The sequence below is a fragment of the Empidonax traillii genome, unplaced genomic scaffold (genome assembly GCF_003031625.1).
Source record: "Empidonax traillii isolate 1590-97213 ecotype Southwest subspecies unplaced genomic scaffold, ASM303162v1 scaffold801:size538433, whole genome shotgun sequence".
Classification (NCBI taxonomy): Eukaryota; Metazoa; Chordata; class Aves; order Passeriformes; family Tyrannidae; genus Empidonax; species Empidonax traillii.
This window is the reverse complement of record NW_020955994.1, coordinates 228070-245546: the sequence shown is the minus strand read 5'-3', so window position 1 is coordinate 245546 and position 17477 is coordinate 228070. Positions and strand designations below refer to the sequence as shown.

Here is a 17477-nt window from a genome sequence, read left to right as displayed (position 1 = left end):
TTTTTTTTTTTTTTTTTTTTTTTTTTTTTTTTTTTTTTTTTTTTTTCATGTGGTAACTATTGGTTTTCCTCTTTGGAGCCAAATATAATATTTTATTGTTTTTTGTCATGGAAACACTCGAATTTGTTTTTGTTCCAGCCCTTGTGAAAGCATCTGATTAATTGAACTGGCCTAAAGGAGAAAAGAAAATACACTCCTAGCTGCAAAGATCATGCCTCTGACTGCTTTTTATTTTAAAACTGTGCAGAAAGCTGTTGCTGAACAGTTAACAATGTAAATGAGGCCCACAAACCTCAGATTTCCATCAATATTTCTTCCCCATCCTTAATTCTTTCCCAACAGGTCAATTCTAAATGTTCAGCTCAGGCCAAGCTAATTTCTGAGGTAATGCTACAGAAATCAGCAGGGTCTATGTGAGAGCTGGGTTTGGTTCCCCTGTTTGTGGTGTGCAGATGGCCCCACAGAGCCCCAGGAATGATGTGAGAGGCTGGTCCATGAGGCTTATTAGATGCATATTAGAAACTCCTGCTGTTTCCTCTGCCACGCAGCTTCCCTAGGCTGGTTTAGATGATTAAGAGCATGTGTTCCAGCTAGATCTCATGCTGTGCCTCTGACTTAGGGAATATACCACAAACACATTTTAAAATTCACATTTTGAACAGACTTCTGACAAATGCAGCTGTCACTGGGCCTCACAAGCAGCCAAGCAGTAAGATTTTTCTGAAGACACTGAGCTTCCAGGCTGCTTCTTTAGACTGTGACAACTTCATTACAGATTCTGAATTTGAGCTGTGATTTCATCCATACTCTTGAATGCCCTGAGACGATCGATTGGACAGAGGAGCCATTATCTATTCAAGTCAGGCAGCCTCCCTGCAGAATGCAAAAAAGTGCTGTCTCGGTCAAAATAAAAATGTTTAGGTTATTAAGGCTGTGTTATCAGCCACCTAAGCAAAATGCAGTCTTTTGAACATTGAACAGACTATGATGTTTATAAAAAAATCAATTCCTTATTTCTTCTGGGGATGCAAGCTTCAGTTTCTGAGATCTCACATTAACCTGTAGTCACTGAATATTTTTTCCAGTTAAACCCCAAATTTTTTCTCTTAAATCTCTAACATCAGAGCAGTGTCAGGCCCTGTGAGCAGTTAGTGAGCATACAGTTAATCAAATTATGTAACAATGCACTACAGTCACCCCTGGAAGTGGGAGGACTAGCTCAGTTCTTTGTTAGACTTGCTCTGATATTTAGCTTGTACAAAAACCAAACTTCTTCTAGGGATTAAAAGTATTATTAAAGACCTTACTAAAATACTGAGTTTTCCCTCATCTAGAAGTGATCAGAGGAAAAAGGGGTCACATAGAAAGCTGTTTCTTACAGTACTGTCACTTTTAGGGAGAGATTCATGGATTGTTTCTTTTGACCCTTTTGATGTTTACTAGACTAATAAAATATTGGAGCAGACTTGAGATGCTACTGGCTGGAAAATTCTGATGGGTTTTGTTGCCTTATCTTCCTGTTCTCTCCTTTTTTTTGGAGGGTGGGGGGTTGGGTGGTTTTTTTTGTTCATTTGCTTGTTTGTTTGGGATTTTTTGTTTTGGGTTGGGTAGTGGGTTTTTTTTGTTAGAACTTGCTGTTCTCTAGTTTAGCTTTAGGATTTATACATAATATATGTTTATACAACGAGAATCTTTCCATTACTGGTTTAATTGCTGAAGGACAGTGGCGCATTTAATGTGGTGTATCTCTCCTAGTTTTTACATTTGAGGTTACTGTCAAGCTGCCTTTTGCAGCTGGTGCCCTACCAGGGACATACACATGGAAGGTGGTAGACTCTTAGTATCAGGTGGCGTCTCATTAGCATGCAGGAAGCCAAGAACATTCAATCATTGAGGGCTCTTAACATCAAAATCACGTCTGGATTTGGAAATTGCACTGAGGATGTATGTTTTCTTCTGCTTTGAGACAGAGGACTAGGGAAGCTGAGCCAGTTCCACCGGTTGTAAATGGGCTCAAACTGAAATCTTACATCCCTTCTTGGAAAACAGTAACAATGGTTCAGCACTGCCACCTCATTCACTTCATTTGGTTTAAAAGTACATTATAAGTACACAATAGTGCTGGTGATGCTTAAGAGAGAGGTGGTTTTCTGATTTATAACTGCCTGAGGCACACTCTTCTGAATAGGAAATAATTACTCTTTGAAGTCAAAACTTGTCTTCTGTGGCAAATATATGTATGATATATATCCTTGCTTCCAAAGAGTATTATTGAAATGTATTTTACTTGACCAATTGCAATTTTTTTTTATCAGAAGGAGTGATGAAGTCTAGCCCAAATTTAATAATCATCCTTAGTAATGTCTCTAAACATCAATAGTGCAAAACATCAGCACAGATTCCTGCAAAGGGAAGCAGTTTGTTTGCAGAAGAATGCAAAAAAAGTCTGCATTTATATGCACACAGAAACGAAGTGCTAATCCTGAAGGTAAGGGGAAGAGGAATGTAGCCCAGTCCCCAGACAGAAACTTCTATTTAATGCAGAACTATTCTGAAATAATCTAGAATTTCATACGTGGTTTAATCAGGTGGTTCAGATACCAAGTAAACCTGCAGAGAAAATAACTCTTATCTGCTTTACATTTAAAGATGTCTAATCACTTTCAATACTTTTAGGTTGGATTGCTTTTTTCCTTCTAGCTAAACAGTTTTCATGTACTCTGTGTGGCAAACGGTCTCTGTGGAAAACTTTGACAGTATTTCTTCCATTTCTAGGTCTATGGTGGCCCAGATTTCCTCTCTCCTAGGCTGGCCCAGCTGTGTGTTTCGAGATCAGCACAGAACCCACTGCGAGTCTCTACCACTGGCAATTCAGCCATTGTCCGTTTCAAGACAGATGCAGCAGTGACAGGGAGAGGTTTTAATGCCTCCTGGCAAGAAAATCCAGGCGGTGAGTATACTGATTAATACCATGAGAATTTCAGGAAGTCAGAGAATCAAGGAACAGCCGTGCAAGCACTTAAACAGCATAGGACTCAAAGCTGAAGGAGAATGTTGGTGTTAATAGATTTGGTAACACTAAGAGATGGTGAAAAACACACAGAGGAAAAAATTGTCTAAGTAGCTGAAATCTACGCCTATTTATGTATTTTTTGCGGGTTTCTTCTCTACAAAATAATTCAAAATATTCCTGTAATCAAAAAAAAAACATTTGCATGCTACCAAGTTCTTCCCACCTACTTTCCCATACAGAGTCCCTTATTAACTGAATGATCTTTTTGGTTTTAAACAGTAGAGTAAAAAATATCTGAGAATGTGGCTTAACTTGATGAACTCGGTGGACTCCAAAAATATTTGGAGTGATTAGTAAATACTTGAACTCTATAAGGTTCATCCACACCCCATGTGATTGTTTGTTCATAGCCTTACTGGTAATCAGTAAAAGAGACATGCTTAAAAGACTCAACCACATGTCTCTACATGGGAGTTCTTATGAAAAGGCCAATTATTGGAAAATAATTGCTATGAAAAGTGAGCAGAGGCAGATTTTAATTCTTGAAGTTTTGCTTGATTAAGCACACTGATTCATTAATTTGTCAAGGTTTATATTTCTTGTCTCTCACAAGTTTTATGAGAAAGGCACAAGGTTTTTTTTGAATAAAAGTACTCTACAATAGTCCTTTGAATTAATCCCCTTCCTAGATCTGGCAGCTTATTTTTTCTACTTAGGCCCCCTGAAGCTTTCTCATCACTTTACATCTTGCCTGTTGTACTTCAATCCCCCTCTGGCTTCTAAAATACCCACTCACTAGAACGCAATAACAGTATAGTTTTTTTATCCTTCCAGCAGGCTGCCTCCATCTTCAGCAATCCCAATATCTTTCCCTCTCCCCCCTCCGTCCCTGTACAAGATACAAAAGTCCATTTGTTTGTGTTGGTCCTGTTGAAAGGCCTGGTACTTCCCACACAGGATCCATCATTCCAAGTTATTTAGATATTCATGAGCACTGGAACTGTTCTGGTCAGAAATATCTGAAGGTGGAATCCTCAGTAAACCCTCAGCTTCATGGGGTAGAAACTTGAGGCTTGCAATTGCTCTGCTGCTCATGAGCAATGACGAGCTCCCAGCTGTCTTGATATAGAAGTAGTTTTCTCACCCTGTGCTCAGCTAGGAATAGTCATTGCTTTCTCAGTGTGCCAGGTCTGTGGTGTTCAAATGAACGGTATTTTGGATTGCTTTTGCAGTATCTAGGGTAAAGGAATACCAGCACTAATGCTTCAGCCTTTGCAATATCTACTACCAGCCTGGGGCTAGAAGGAAACTACTCACAGAATTGTTGCATATTCAACTATAATGATAATATTATACTTTCCTGACAGTGATTTCCATTGATTTTTGTTGCAGCCAGGACACTTCAACAGTTGTAGCACTCATCTTACAAAAGTTTAATGTACAAAATATAAAGAAGGAGGTGTTCTTAGTTTAAAAATAGAGGTGAATTCTTGCTAAGCATAACAGAGAAGAGCTTATGATTAAAATTGATCATGTCTTTTTCAGGCTGTGGTGGTGTTTTTCAAGCTACCAGTGGGGAAATCCATTCTCCAAACTATCCTCATCCTTATAATGACAACACAGATTGTTCTTGGGTTATCCAAGTTGACTACGGCCACAGAGTACTATTGAATTTCACAGATTTTGACATTGAAAATCACCATTCGTGTACCTATGACAATGTTGAAGTAAGTAACAAAAGATATTTTAAAATATTCTCTAACGAGTTTGGTGAAATGCTTGCAAAATAACCTCATACATAGGTTACTGTTATTATGGCACACTTTCCCATTCATAGTGCAGTTTACCACATCTTGTTCCAAGCCATGGATGAACTGCCGACACATATAACAGATTGCCCACACTCTGTTACAAACTCAGTAGAGAGGGAGGTCCATCCACATCCAGAGGGAATTGTGGCTGGCTGGTTTTCTTTATGTATGCACTGTGTATTCAGGTGCTCCTCAGCTGTCTGTTTAATTGCTTCATTAGAGCCACTGCTCTCTGTAAGGCTTTCCATAGCTGCTGGTTCGTGAGTTTTTGTTGATGCTACAGAAATTCAAATTGCTGCTCAATCAGTGCACAACAACGAAGAACTCTGCCCATCTCCACTTGGCCTTTTGGGAGCAGAGACATGAAATCCTGACCTTTGATGTCAGATTGCACTTCACTCAGTACAAAGGCATGTGTGAATCAGTACTAGTCAGATAAAGCACAATGGCTGTAGCCCAAAATCCAGCTTTCCTCTCCTTGATAAACTGTCATTCCCAGAGAACTCAATTTGGCAGGAACTGAGACTCTTTTGAAAACAGCATCAGTTTTAACAACATTGTCTCGTAAAGCTTTATTGTACTGAACCAGAAAAAAAAGGAAATGTGTCCCCATTTTGCTGAGCAGAACTGAAGATTTCATTTGACCACAAAGCATCTTTGTACAGTGACTGTTCTTCCTGGTTTTTTTCTGGTTATGAAGCATAGAGAAATATGGTTATGTCTTTTTATTTACATTACTAACTACATCAGGGGACCATTGAAAGGGAATTTTCAAGTCTTCTATGCTATCACACAGGAGTAGGAAATCAAAGTGCCTGACAGAAACATGGGCCATCTGAGATGGCAGTACTCATATTAATGCAAAAAAAACCCACACAAAACCATTCACCAGTTAAGGGCTAAATTCTTAAAAGGCCTGATATACAAGTTTCTCTTTTAAACCTGATGCCAATGGGTGTGTGTACCTATCTGTACACTTTGTGGAATACTTGGCTCCATGAGCTCCTTGCAGCTACAGGAACAACTCCCCTTACCTGACACTTATGAATGGAGTCTGCAGATCACTGCAGTGCAGTGACATCCTTTGTCCTCCAATGCTGTAGGAGTACCTGTTTGCTTCTGCTTTTTTGGTTTTCTGGGGGTGGTGAAGGAGGGAGTTGCCCATCAGCCCCCGCTGTGCAAACACAACTAAAGCAGCAACGTGAACAGGGAGATTTAAATTTAATGCAGGCATTAATCACTGCCCACCAAGTGGAGTGTGGTTTGAAAATTGATGAGGGAGAATGCTGGTTTGAAGCCAAGAGATAATGAAGGGCTCTGAGGCTTTGGTGCATGAGGCAGTGAAGAGCTTTTCAGAGCTCATGTAGAGGAATCAGCAGGGCAAAAAAGGAGTAGATGAAGTTTCTTTCATTCCTAGTATGAACATCACTTGATACCAACAGCTAGATGTGATTTGTGTTCATCTCATTGCAAAGACTTGTTATATGCCTGACACATAGGAAAACAGAGTGAGGGAACAGAGAGGGACTGGAAATGTGTAAGTAGATGCCTATGAATGATTTAGGAATTGCATTCCCAAAGGTTTGTAAATGGAAAATACAGGCAGCTAAGGAAGCAAGTGGGTTGTTTTTCTCTCCCTAATGTAGGAACAACTACCATGTATGAGTAACATAGTGGTCCCACCCTTTTCTGTTTCTTGAATTTTGACTTATCTTTATGGATTTTATTTGCTCTGTGAGTTCTCTCGGGGCTTCCCTCTTCCCTTGAGTTTACCAACGGTCTTTTCCTTTATCCTTCCTCTTCTAGATCCACTCATTTTTTCCCTGTGTTATGACTCAAGTTTTTTTTTTTAAATATATTTCTGTGATAAATTCTCTTCTATGGAGATCACATGAAAATGTATTTCTTTCCTCTAAGGTTTTCCACTGCACGTGATATGTGAGCAAAATGGAGGAAAGGAAAGCTCCTTCTTGGCTATGCTGCAAGCCCAAAAAGCCCAGTGCCTTTTTCAGTTCTGCCCAGTGATTTCCCATGTGAATCTGAGCACAGATCTAGGTTGAGCCAAATGAATTCTGAGCTCCTGATGGTAACCCACAGGGTAACTGCCCTGAGCTCCCTCTAGAGCCAGTGGAGGGAGTGCACGGTTGATTTTATTGATTCCTCTGTTTCTGTGTCCCATTTGTGTACCTTATTTGTTCTCAGAACAGATGAGCACCTCATCATCTGCTAAATAAGGATCTCGAATATAACTCAGTAATATTCTGTAGAAAGCATAAGATCTTTGAGTAGACTCTTTTGCTGTCACTGTCACCATACATAAGGAATAAATTTTTAATTCCTCTCTGTATACTAGCCCATTTCTATCTGGAGAGTGTGTCTCACAACAAACAAATTTCTTTCTTTGAAGAAAAATAGAGGGAAAGAAATAGTGAGTGCACTAGTTGCTGTATTTTTGGCCATGTTTAATCAGTAATGATGGTATGCCAGGAGAGCAGGTCAGCAAGAGTTTCAAGTATTTGGGGATTGAGGAGGATGTATCTGAGAAGGCAATGCTTGTAGCACAAGGTCCTGAGAAGGAGAGGAAGAAATAGTTTGTTCTGTCCAGTGACTTTGAATAAGTAATTGTTATTTTTCTTTCCTGTTGCAGTATAACAAGTAATACACAGGAATGTAGAAATGTAAGCTTCTGGCATCTGTAGAGGAGGTATGACTTCATTTATTCCAGGTACTAGCAGAGAGAGTCTTCCGAGAGAGAACAGCTAGAAATATGTGGAGTTTTTATGGCTCAGAAGACAAAAGTTGCTGTCCTTTCATCATGTGTTTTTGCAAAATTCAGGACACGTTTGAAGAAGAAGGCAATGATTCACTCAGTTATGTTAATTGTGGAAAGGGAATAGAAAAGCAAATTGCTGCTATGCACAGTGAAACTGAAAACTTGGCTTTTAAGTAAGCAGATGCATAATTTTCCTTTACTCATGCAGCCACAAAAATGCATTTCTTGAATGTTTGCAAAACAAATTTAAGAGACTGCAGAAAGACACAACTCTTTTCAGAATTAGTGTGTGAATATTGTGATTTCTGATCTAAATTAAAGCCTGAAATCGTCCCTATAAAATAGTTTAAATTAAAAATAACAGGTGAACGGAAATGATGCAGCCATAAAAAAACAAAAAAAACATATGTTCCTCTTCCTGCTTAACTTGTAGCTGCTGTAACTCCTAAGAGTTGCTGTTGTATCCTACTAATGCTTATGCTGAAACATTGCTTGAGGCAAGATTTGTAGCAAGTGAAAAGAGTGAATCACTCCTGGAGTTTCTCAAAGAGGAGACAGTGCTATTCTTCAAGCAAGATTCCCAGAAACAGCAAATACATTTGATGTAGAAAACATTCCTCTGACTTCAAGCTCTTCTCCTAGTATTACCAAAGAAAGACTTCTTTATTCCAGAAAGCTCTTGGAATGAAATGCCTACTTGGTCTCTTATGTTACTCATCCTTAATGTCTTAATAAGTGAGAAAGCTCAACCACTGGAGTATCACGACAGTCCATGTGTCACTGGTCACATCCTCAGCTGGGCAGAGGTGCACAGATCCATCAAAACCAGCATGTTAGGAGAACTCTAGTCAGGCCCTCTCTCTATGCTCTCTCAATGCAATGCTTATTCTTAATTCTAGCATTCAGAGAAAATCCTCTTGCTACTGTCTAGGGAAAGACAGTGCCTTCATTCTTAAGGGTTATTTTGTTAGTCACTACTTTTTTTTTCATGTTTCATGGTTTGTGGTTTTTAACTTCAAGCAGTCTGATTTCTATACAGAATATATGTGCAGAGAAAGAATAAACACTGTACACTATGAATTAAAGGACTGATTGTGGCAGGATGCCAAGAGAGAAGAAAAGGTTGAATGGATGGATATTTTTGGGTCTCTTGACCAGGTACTCATTTTTACAAGCATTACAGAACACTTAATACTCCTTCATAAGGTCTCACACAAGCTCTCCAGTGTTCACAGAATCACAGGCAAATGTTTAATTCATGAGTACAGCACTGACTGTGTAGGGTATGTCAGTGGATTAAGCAGGAGTTTTGTCCTTTGTTTCTCGGCTCTGAGGTTTTATTTGAGAGGGGTCACTTTTCTCCCACCTACTGTTTTTATATTTTTTTTCAATAATGTGCTTAAAGGCCTTTGAATACTGGAGGCAGAAACATCGCCTCGTGTTACACAGTCTTGTTAGAAATCTCTAATTCATTGGTGCTGCCTTGAACAGACTTGCCAGAATTTGAGGCACTTTGAAGTAAAAGAAGGCAATCTCAATAAGAAGTACATATCTTCCAATCTGATGGCATTATTTTGCTCAAAGAGAGTTTTTATGTAGCTTTAAACATTCTGGCACCTGAGTATCTTCCCGTACTTCTATTCATACTTTAATCCAAATTTTCCTGCAACTGAGTCATAGGTTGTATTAAATGATGTGCCTGTGGCAGTGCAGGATGTTAATGCTGAAATGGGAACTGAATTCAACTGCTGTTGCTGCCCAGTAAGTAGCCCAAAGGCTCTTCCTCTGTGGGTCATGCAACTGTGCTGGGGGCTCCAGCACTTGTCACTTCTGAAACCAGACACCTGAGCTCTGAGAGTGGCCCATGTCTCCAAACACAAAAACAACACCAGTGGGAGATTCTGAGACTGTGGCCATTTTTCTTTCTCTCTGGTTTCTTTTCTTATAATTTTGATGCTGCTTAAGCTATAAACTCATTGGTTCTATCTTCTCTGTCCTTCTCTTCCTGATTGTGAAACAGAGAGGAAGGAAGCAAAATTATCAGCGGTAGGGGAAAAACAAAAAGGAGAAGGAAGGCATTTGTGGTAAAATTAAAAGTGAAGTTTTGTAAACCCATCTTTACTTTCTTCCTCCCTCTTTTTTTTTTTTTTTTACTTTTCTTACTCTCTACTTAAATAGCACTCCATGTATATGTGTGTAATTCAGCACCCTAAAGGTATTAAAAAACACAGATAGACGGACTCTGATCCTTGTTGTTGAGTGCATGTATGTAAAAAACATAATCCTAATGACCTTTTATCCAGTATCAGAGCTCTCACTGGTACACCAGTTGCATGTTAGGGCCAGTTTAAAAGTTTTAACTGAGGCAAGATGTAGAGTTTAAGTGAGTAAAAGCTACATGTTAGTCTTAACAGAGGACCAGAGACAGAAATTGAGGGAATGGCCTGAATTGTGTCAGGAGAGGTTTAGGTTGGATCTTAGAAAAAGTTTCTTCACCCAGAGGGTGACTAGGTGCTGGAACAGGCTTCCCAGGGAAGTAGTCACAGCACCAAGCCTGACAGAGTTCAAGGAGCATTTGGATGATACTCTCAGGCACATGTTGTGACTTTTGTGGATGGTCGTGTGCAGGGCCAGGAGTTGGACCCTTGTGGGTGCCTTCCAGTTTGGCATATTCTGTGATTCTGTGAAACAACAAATGTATGGAGGCATCTGGATTGTTAAAGGACAGATGCTTCTACTTGACGCATTTCTGTTACAAGGGCCACAGTAACTTCAGACTGAAATACATGCATTTTTTGAAAATTGTCACAGAGTTAAGATAGGCAATGCACAGTTTGTTTGCACTGCCCGTACCCATACTGATCTATATCAGAATCAGAATATATGAAACGTAAGAGAGAGAATGAAATAGAAACCTTCTCAATATTGACGTTGAAACCAAATACTTCATTTGATCTTTTTGTAACAGGTATTTGATGGTCCTAACAGTGAAGCACCACTTCTTAGAAAACTGTGTGGAACAGAGCATCCTCCTCCTATCACATCCTCCAAGAATCTGATGTACATCCGACTGCACTCTGATATGAGCATCCAGCACAGGGGCTTCAGTGCTCGCTTTACTGAAGGTAATTTCATCATTTGCATTAATGCATATCTATCTAATCACCACTGTGTTTGTATCAGACACAATCTTTTAGCCCTACTGGTAATGGGAAGTGTTGTTTCTATATATGTAGCACACCAATGTGTATCTATCATGACTGAATTTTTCCAAATTATGGGTTAAAGAATTTAAAATCTGAGGATCACCTTAGATTCTTCAACTGGGAAAAAAAACCCATACTTTTTATGCCAAGGCATCTAGAACACATCAGCCACCTCTTTTTCTTTCTCCCTAGAGGGTTAGCTATCCTCAATATTCCTGAGAAAAATGTGCAGCTGGCAGTTTTCACAGACCTAGTGACAAAATAACATTTTATATGTCCATCCATCCGCATGAATCTGAAAAGTTATAAAAGAATTCTATGTGGTGCTGTTGATGAAGTCCATGGATTCAGGCCTGCACACTCTGCCAAACATCAGCTATCCAATTTGTGGAGGACTAATTGGAGCTTTACATGGTTTCCTTTTTAATGAAAAATGACACCAACTGGGCAGAATTTATCATGAAATTACATACTATTTGACAACTGATGATTTTCTTTCACTTTTTTCACAATAATTTGGTAAACTTTTTTTCTCCAAGATACAGCCATTTAGTTTTGTGGAGAAAATAATTTTCTTCTCAATATTCTTTTCACTATAAATTACTAGTTTTCCTAGAAATGTTTCTTTCTTTGAAAATATTGTTAAAAATTCTGAAGAAAAGGAGGAACTTGCATCAATAAAAATCTCAGAAACCTCAGTTACTGAGCTACTAGTTAGATACCTAATTAAACATTTCCAGCTAATAGCTGTGAGAACCTAATCTGTTAAAGTTTCTCAGAATACATTTACTGGATTCAGTCCTGCACAGACCATGTCTGGTGATCACATGCTCCCTGCCTAGGATGCTGCAATCCAGCTTCCCTCTTCCTCAGAAAATCCTGTTAAGACCCATCTCCTGTTGGCTATTTTAGACAGCACAATAAGTGAATCTGATTCTTTGGTCTCTTCCTCTTCACCCTGCTGTTTAGTCATGTGTTAAACTCTGACCTGGGGACTTTGTGAGGAGCCACTATGCTTAGAGGTGAGGCTTGGCAGCACTCAGCACTGCCAGCTAAAGTTATGCAATCAGCCACGCTCTTGCACATGTGCTACACCTCACACAGTTGCAGTGTTGCTGACACAGCTCACAAGAGGATCCTGCTAATGCAATGTGGTGCCATCCTTGGGTGTTGGAAGGTTGGGGAGAGTTACTTGTGATTTTTTTTCTTTCTAATGTCCAACATATGGCAAATGACCAGAGAATTGGGTGTATTGCACTACCCTGAAACCAAGTTATTTTGGCCCCAAGATTTCTCTTCTGCGCTATGAGTAGATGAAAATCATCAGGTCTATTCTCAAGTCACTCTGGCTTTTCTCAGGCAGGTCAGGCAGGTACAGCATGGCTGTGGATTCAGAACAAAAAAATACATCCAGTGCTGGAAGCTAATCCTTAAGTCTCTTCTTCTGATAAATTACTGCTGTGAATTTTATCATTTCACATCGATGTACCAGGTTACAGGTTGTGCATCCATTGTCACCACAGAACCTAAGAAAGGTGATTTGTATCTATAAATATTCATGTGTGTATATGATCTATGTGTTTCATTCTAAAGCGTGTGGAAGTTTCATACAGTCAGATTCAGTTGGGGCAGCAATTTCCTCTCCTCTGTATCCTGCCAAATACCCAAACAATCAGAACTGCAGCTGGATTATTCAGGCTCAGGAACCATGTAAGTAAAAACATCTTTTATAGTTAGCTGGGATGACTAACATCCTCATCTTCTTTTCTGTAATAACAATGCAAAATTCCTCCTTTATTTCTTTAGGAAGTTCTGCATCCTGGTAGTTGGAGAGAGTGGCTTTCCTAATCTGTCACGAGTCAGATTTCACTGTAAAAGATTTAGCGCATAGTGAGGAAAACAGTTTACAACTTTGTCATCTTAGCCCATTTACTGTGACCCAAGCGTTACAATTATAAATGAGGTGTTGAATACTATGTGGAGTTGGATTCATCTGTGAGAAAATCTAAGGGTTTATATATAATTAAAGCACTTGTATTTAGCTGACCTTATTTTGATCTCGATTTTTCAAGCTAGAGTTGTGATTCAAGAAATGTATGCTCTTAACATTTAAAAAAAAAAAAAGATTAAATTATGAGAAAAGGTACAGAAGAATTTCAATTTCAAATGCAAACAAAAATTGATAAATAAACTGGTCTATGTGCATAGATACGCTCTCAGATATTTCTAATTTTACACAGATTTATGATTGGTCATAAAAGACCAAATATTTTTCATCAGATGCTGGTATTACCTTTAATACCCACTATTATGTTTATATTTTATAAGATTCCTAAAAAAAAAGTGTATGTGTTAAATCCTCTAATAGTATCATGGTATCTGTATTTTTAATAGGAACTATTCTACTTCAGTTGTGCATCTGATATTTAGCCGGATTTGTTAAAAACATAGAATATTCCAATCACATTTATAAGTTTATTTTGCTAATTTCTAAAATGAAAATCAATTTGCCAAAGAAAACACCAAAACACAAATCAGGAGACAAGCAATACTTTTTTTTTATTTAGCATAGTTTCATACACAAATACATGAAAAGGACATCATCAAAGCTGTTCCTCACCTATACAACGTTTATTTTTAAAGACAATCTTTTCCTGGACACAGGTTGAAAACTCATACATAACTGTTGTCTCCTGAATTACATAAATATGAGAAACCAGAAAAAGGCTGTAGAAGGAGCAGTGACTTTCTCTGCCTACCACCAGGGCCACCACATGTCACATGTTAGAGCTACATGTGGCTTCATTTTGCCATCTCACAGCACTACCTACACAAACGGCGTGCATGCGTTGCATAACCATACACAATAGATTTAGCCAATGGCAAGACACAGCAGAGTTCCTGCCCTGCTTTTACCGAGAAGGCCAACAAGTCTCCTGCCCTGGCCACCCACTGTGTTTTTCCTTTTTGCTCTGTATCCTGAGGACCTGCATTGATAGCTGTAATTGATTGGCCAGCCAGGACACAAAGAGCGCGGAACACGTGTATGCAGCTGAATGCCAGTCAGTGGCACCCCGCTGGATGCAGCGCCGGGGTCCATGTCTGTCATGCAGCTTATTCTTGTCAATTAAGTGTGGCCTGGTGAGAAGCAAAATATTTGTGTCAAATTCAGCCTGGTCAACGTGGGAGAAAACGTAGTTATCACCTACATTGTGAGACTCTTTCTGACCCACTCAAACGGCCAGGACTAACTGCTGTCACAGACCGGTGTCTGCGAGATGGCCTCTCTTCTGCCAGTTGTGACTTTACCCTTGTTCATATCAGGCAAGCAAGAGCCAAATGAGATTCAAAAATACCCTGAGTCCTAAATTCTCTTTTTCAGAATGTAGCCTGCAGTCCAAGAGTGTGGAAAATCCAATTCTGTACAAGTATAGCTGAGGGTAGTTAATGATCCTTTGACCAGTCCAATTGATGAATATGGAATGTTACAATACAATGAAAGAACTGTCTCTTTCTAAGCCTGGAGCAGGGCAGAGACAGTTCACATTTTGTCCAGATCTATGGTATAGATTGCAAAGGGACAGAAGGTCATGGATGTGTAGAAATATGTTTTGTTTCTGAACGTGTGTAGATTTCCCATGTTGTATTTGCTGATGCTTTCAGTATATAATGAAACTGTTCAGATACAAGGAAACTTACATTTATGAGTACGTGTTAAATCCTATGCTTCTAATGTTGACTATTCTAGAAGGTACTGAGAGGTGAAGTGATCTACCAGGACCTTTGCTCTAAAGGTTAATACACTTCCATCAAATTCATTCAACTTATCATGGAAAAAACTACTTCAGATATTATACTTTATGGGACTGATTGACCTCAAGGGAAAAAAGATGATACATGTGTTCACATGTAACTATTTCTCTGTGAAATTACAAACTTCTAAGTTTTTATTCTTTTGCCAGTCAACCACGTCACACTCTCTTTCATTGACTTTGATATTGAAAACAATAGACGAAACTGTACAACGGATTTTGTGGAAATTTTGGATGGGGATAACTACGAGGCTCCTCTGCGAGGTATTGTAGCTTTCCCTTGTGTATTTCATATATAGAACTACACCCAAGGTAAGCAGGAGAGGGTTTTCTGCGTGTGGCCTCCTGCTTCATGGCTTTTCTCTGATAACAGAATCTCCTTGGACACTCTGGCCAGAGGAAACCAAGAATGGAGGATAAGTTTTCAGTGTGAATGGCACAGTCCTCCCAGGCTCTGGCTGTATTTCTACTAACCTGCGATTTGGGGTTGACTCCAGCTGCCTTTTCCTTCCTCTTCAGCTGAACAATATTGGGAACCAAGCAAATCCGTTTAAACTGAATTCCCAGTTAACTCTACAAAACACAATGTAACCCACACTCATAAACACAGTCCATGCTAAATACATGTGAAGAAAGTTGCAGATTTCTGGGAGCAGAAGATGGTTTTTCCTCAAGCCCTGGAAAGCCTGATTTTTCTGCTCCTTCCTGATTTTTTTACATCTTTCTTCTGACATGTCTGTTCAGAGCCACCACCAGCAAGTGACAGGAGCAGCCTGGAGCAGCAAAATTCAGTGCCTATGCTGCCAGGAAGCCATGAGAGACCCCCAGACACAGGGTGGTTCTGACTCTCTTTGCATGCCCAGGGTTGCCTCAAATTCCTTTCTGGAAAGTTCAGAATATCTGTGTCTGATTCTGTTCTCCTTTATCTACATTTATGCCTCTTTGTGAGGGGTGGGGTTGCACTCAATTTAAATATTTTGTAACTAAGAGCAGAAGTCATTTTTTAGTCTGTCCTTGTCTTTCATTTGGCAAAAGGACTTTTCAGTACTTAAAGGGGACATCTAAGAAAGATGAGGAAAAACTTTTTAGCAGGGCCTATTGTGATTGGACAAGGGATAATGCCTTTAAACTAAAGGAGGGTAGATTTAAACTAAATATAAGGAAATATTTTTTAACAAGGAGGATGATGGAATAGATTTCCCAGAGGGGTGGTAGATGCCCCGTTCCTGAAAACATTTGAGGTCAGGTTGGATGAGGCTCTGAGCAGGCTGATCTAGTTGAAGACATCGCTACTCATTGCAGGAGAGCTGGACTTGATGACCTTTAAAAGTCCCTTCCAATCCAAACTGTTCCATGATTCCATGTTACTAGATGCTATCTTTCTTTTTGCTGTCAGATGCCTTTTTGCTAGATCACGATTCATATTCCTAATCCTCATGTTACAATCCATTACAGGAGAACTAATCTGTTATTTTTCACTTTTTTTTTTCATCAGAAACCAACTGAGTGAAAAGGAAACTACTGTCAGATATATCTGATGGATTTAGTTGTTTTGTTTTTGGTTTTGTGGTTTTTTGTTGGTTTTTTGTTTGTTTGGTTGGTTGGTTTTTTTCTGATTAGGCTGTAATTTCTGGCTAGAGAGAATACAAAGGAGCTCAATGACAGAGTAGATAGTGACTAGGGTGTCTAGAGTGTAGGAGGTCCTTCCTCTGTTGAAAAGAAATTGTCACCAGAGTTGAGTTCCACACAAATGAAAAGGAGTATTTCATTTTTATGTAGATTGAATTGGCAACTGCAATTGTAAGCAACAAATGTTACTCCTGTTTGCTGTCAGCATTAACTCCAAATGTTAAATTAACAATAGTAATTACATGCTGAACACTCCTTTCTTTTTTCTCTCTGGTTTGTTTTCTTTCAGGCCGTTACTGTGGCACTACTATACCACATCCTATCACTTCTTTTGGAAATGCCCTGGTAGTGAACTTCATCTCCAACAATGACGTTACTGCCAGGGGCTTCCACGCCACCTATGCTGCATCATCATCATGTAAGTCCATATAACAAGTGTTGCTACCCTATGCCTCTGACTTTTAGAAAAAGAGCAGATCCTTTACCTCTTTGCCTTTCTGACAATCCATTTTTTAACCACTCTATTTCCCTTCCTCTTTTTAGCCAAGGACTCAGCAAGTATATTAACAAGCTAAAGAACAAAGAGACAAGGAGAAATGCTTTCTTGATTAGCAAATGCTCTGGCTCTATCAAGGCTTTTTGTTGGCTTATTTTTTTATGCCCTCTTTTCCAAGTCTCTGCTGTCTCTTTCTTTTTGCAGCCTGTGGGGGTACTTTCCACATGGACAGAGGATCTTTCAACAGCCCTGGCTATCCCGAGCCATATCCGCCCAACAGCGAGTGTGTCTGGACAATTCTCAGCTCCCCTGGCAACCGGCTCCAGCTGTCCTTCGTGTAAATGCATTGCCAGGGCTTATTAATCAGCCTTTTAACAGACCTGAAGGAAGGATGCTCTGTGTTTATTAGGAAGTGTAATTACCAGATGATAAAGCTGAAACATGTTTTTAGAGTAACTTGGAAAGAGAACACAGTAGGGGTTAGTGGCAGCTTGCAATCAGTGTTTCCCTGTCTTAGTCATTGCTTATATTAAGGCATATACAGCGTTATATAAATAGGTGGTTTATTATTTGAGCGAGATGGGATGCTGAAGAAGCCAGAAGAGGAAATTTAGCATCGTACTGCCTTTTCTTTACAAAGGAAACTCCTACTATTTCCTTACTACCAGATTCATTGTAGCGTTTATTATGTATCTGAGTAATATAAAGAGCCGAGATGCTCCCCAGATGGTAGGGTT

At 39.4% G+C, this 17477-nt stretch overlaps 1 protein-coding gene across 3 annotated transcripts in view; it reads left to right on the top strand.

The window, feature by feature from the left end:
- Window positions 1-17477, top strand: part of CUBN (cubilin) — a 145526-nt gene that overhangs the window by 71032 nt on the left and 57017 nt on the right. For all 3 annotated transcript variants that reach the window (XM_027901601.1, XM_027901599.1, XM_027901598.1), the window contains 7 exons: window positions 2776-2950; window positions 4559-4740; window positions 10566-10722; window positions 12397-12513; window positions 14766-14879; window positions 16534-16662; window positions 16945-17077. In XM_027901601.1, the coding sequence (XP_027757402.1) occupies window positions 2776-2950; window positions 4559-4740; window positions 10566-10722; window positions 12397-12513; window positions 14766-14879; window positions 16534-16662; window positions 16945-17077 (1007 nt within the window). The remainder of the gene's footprint in view (window positions 1-2775; window positions 2951-4558; window positions 4741-10565; window positions 10723-12396; window positions 12514-14765; window positions 14880-16533; window positions 16663-16944; window positions 17078-17477) is intronic.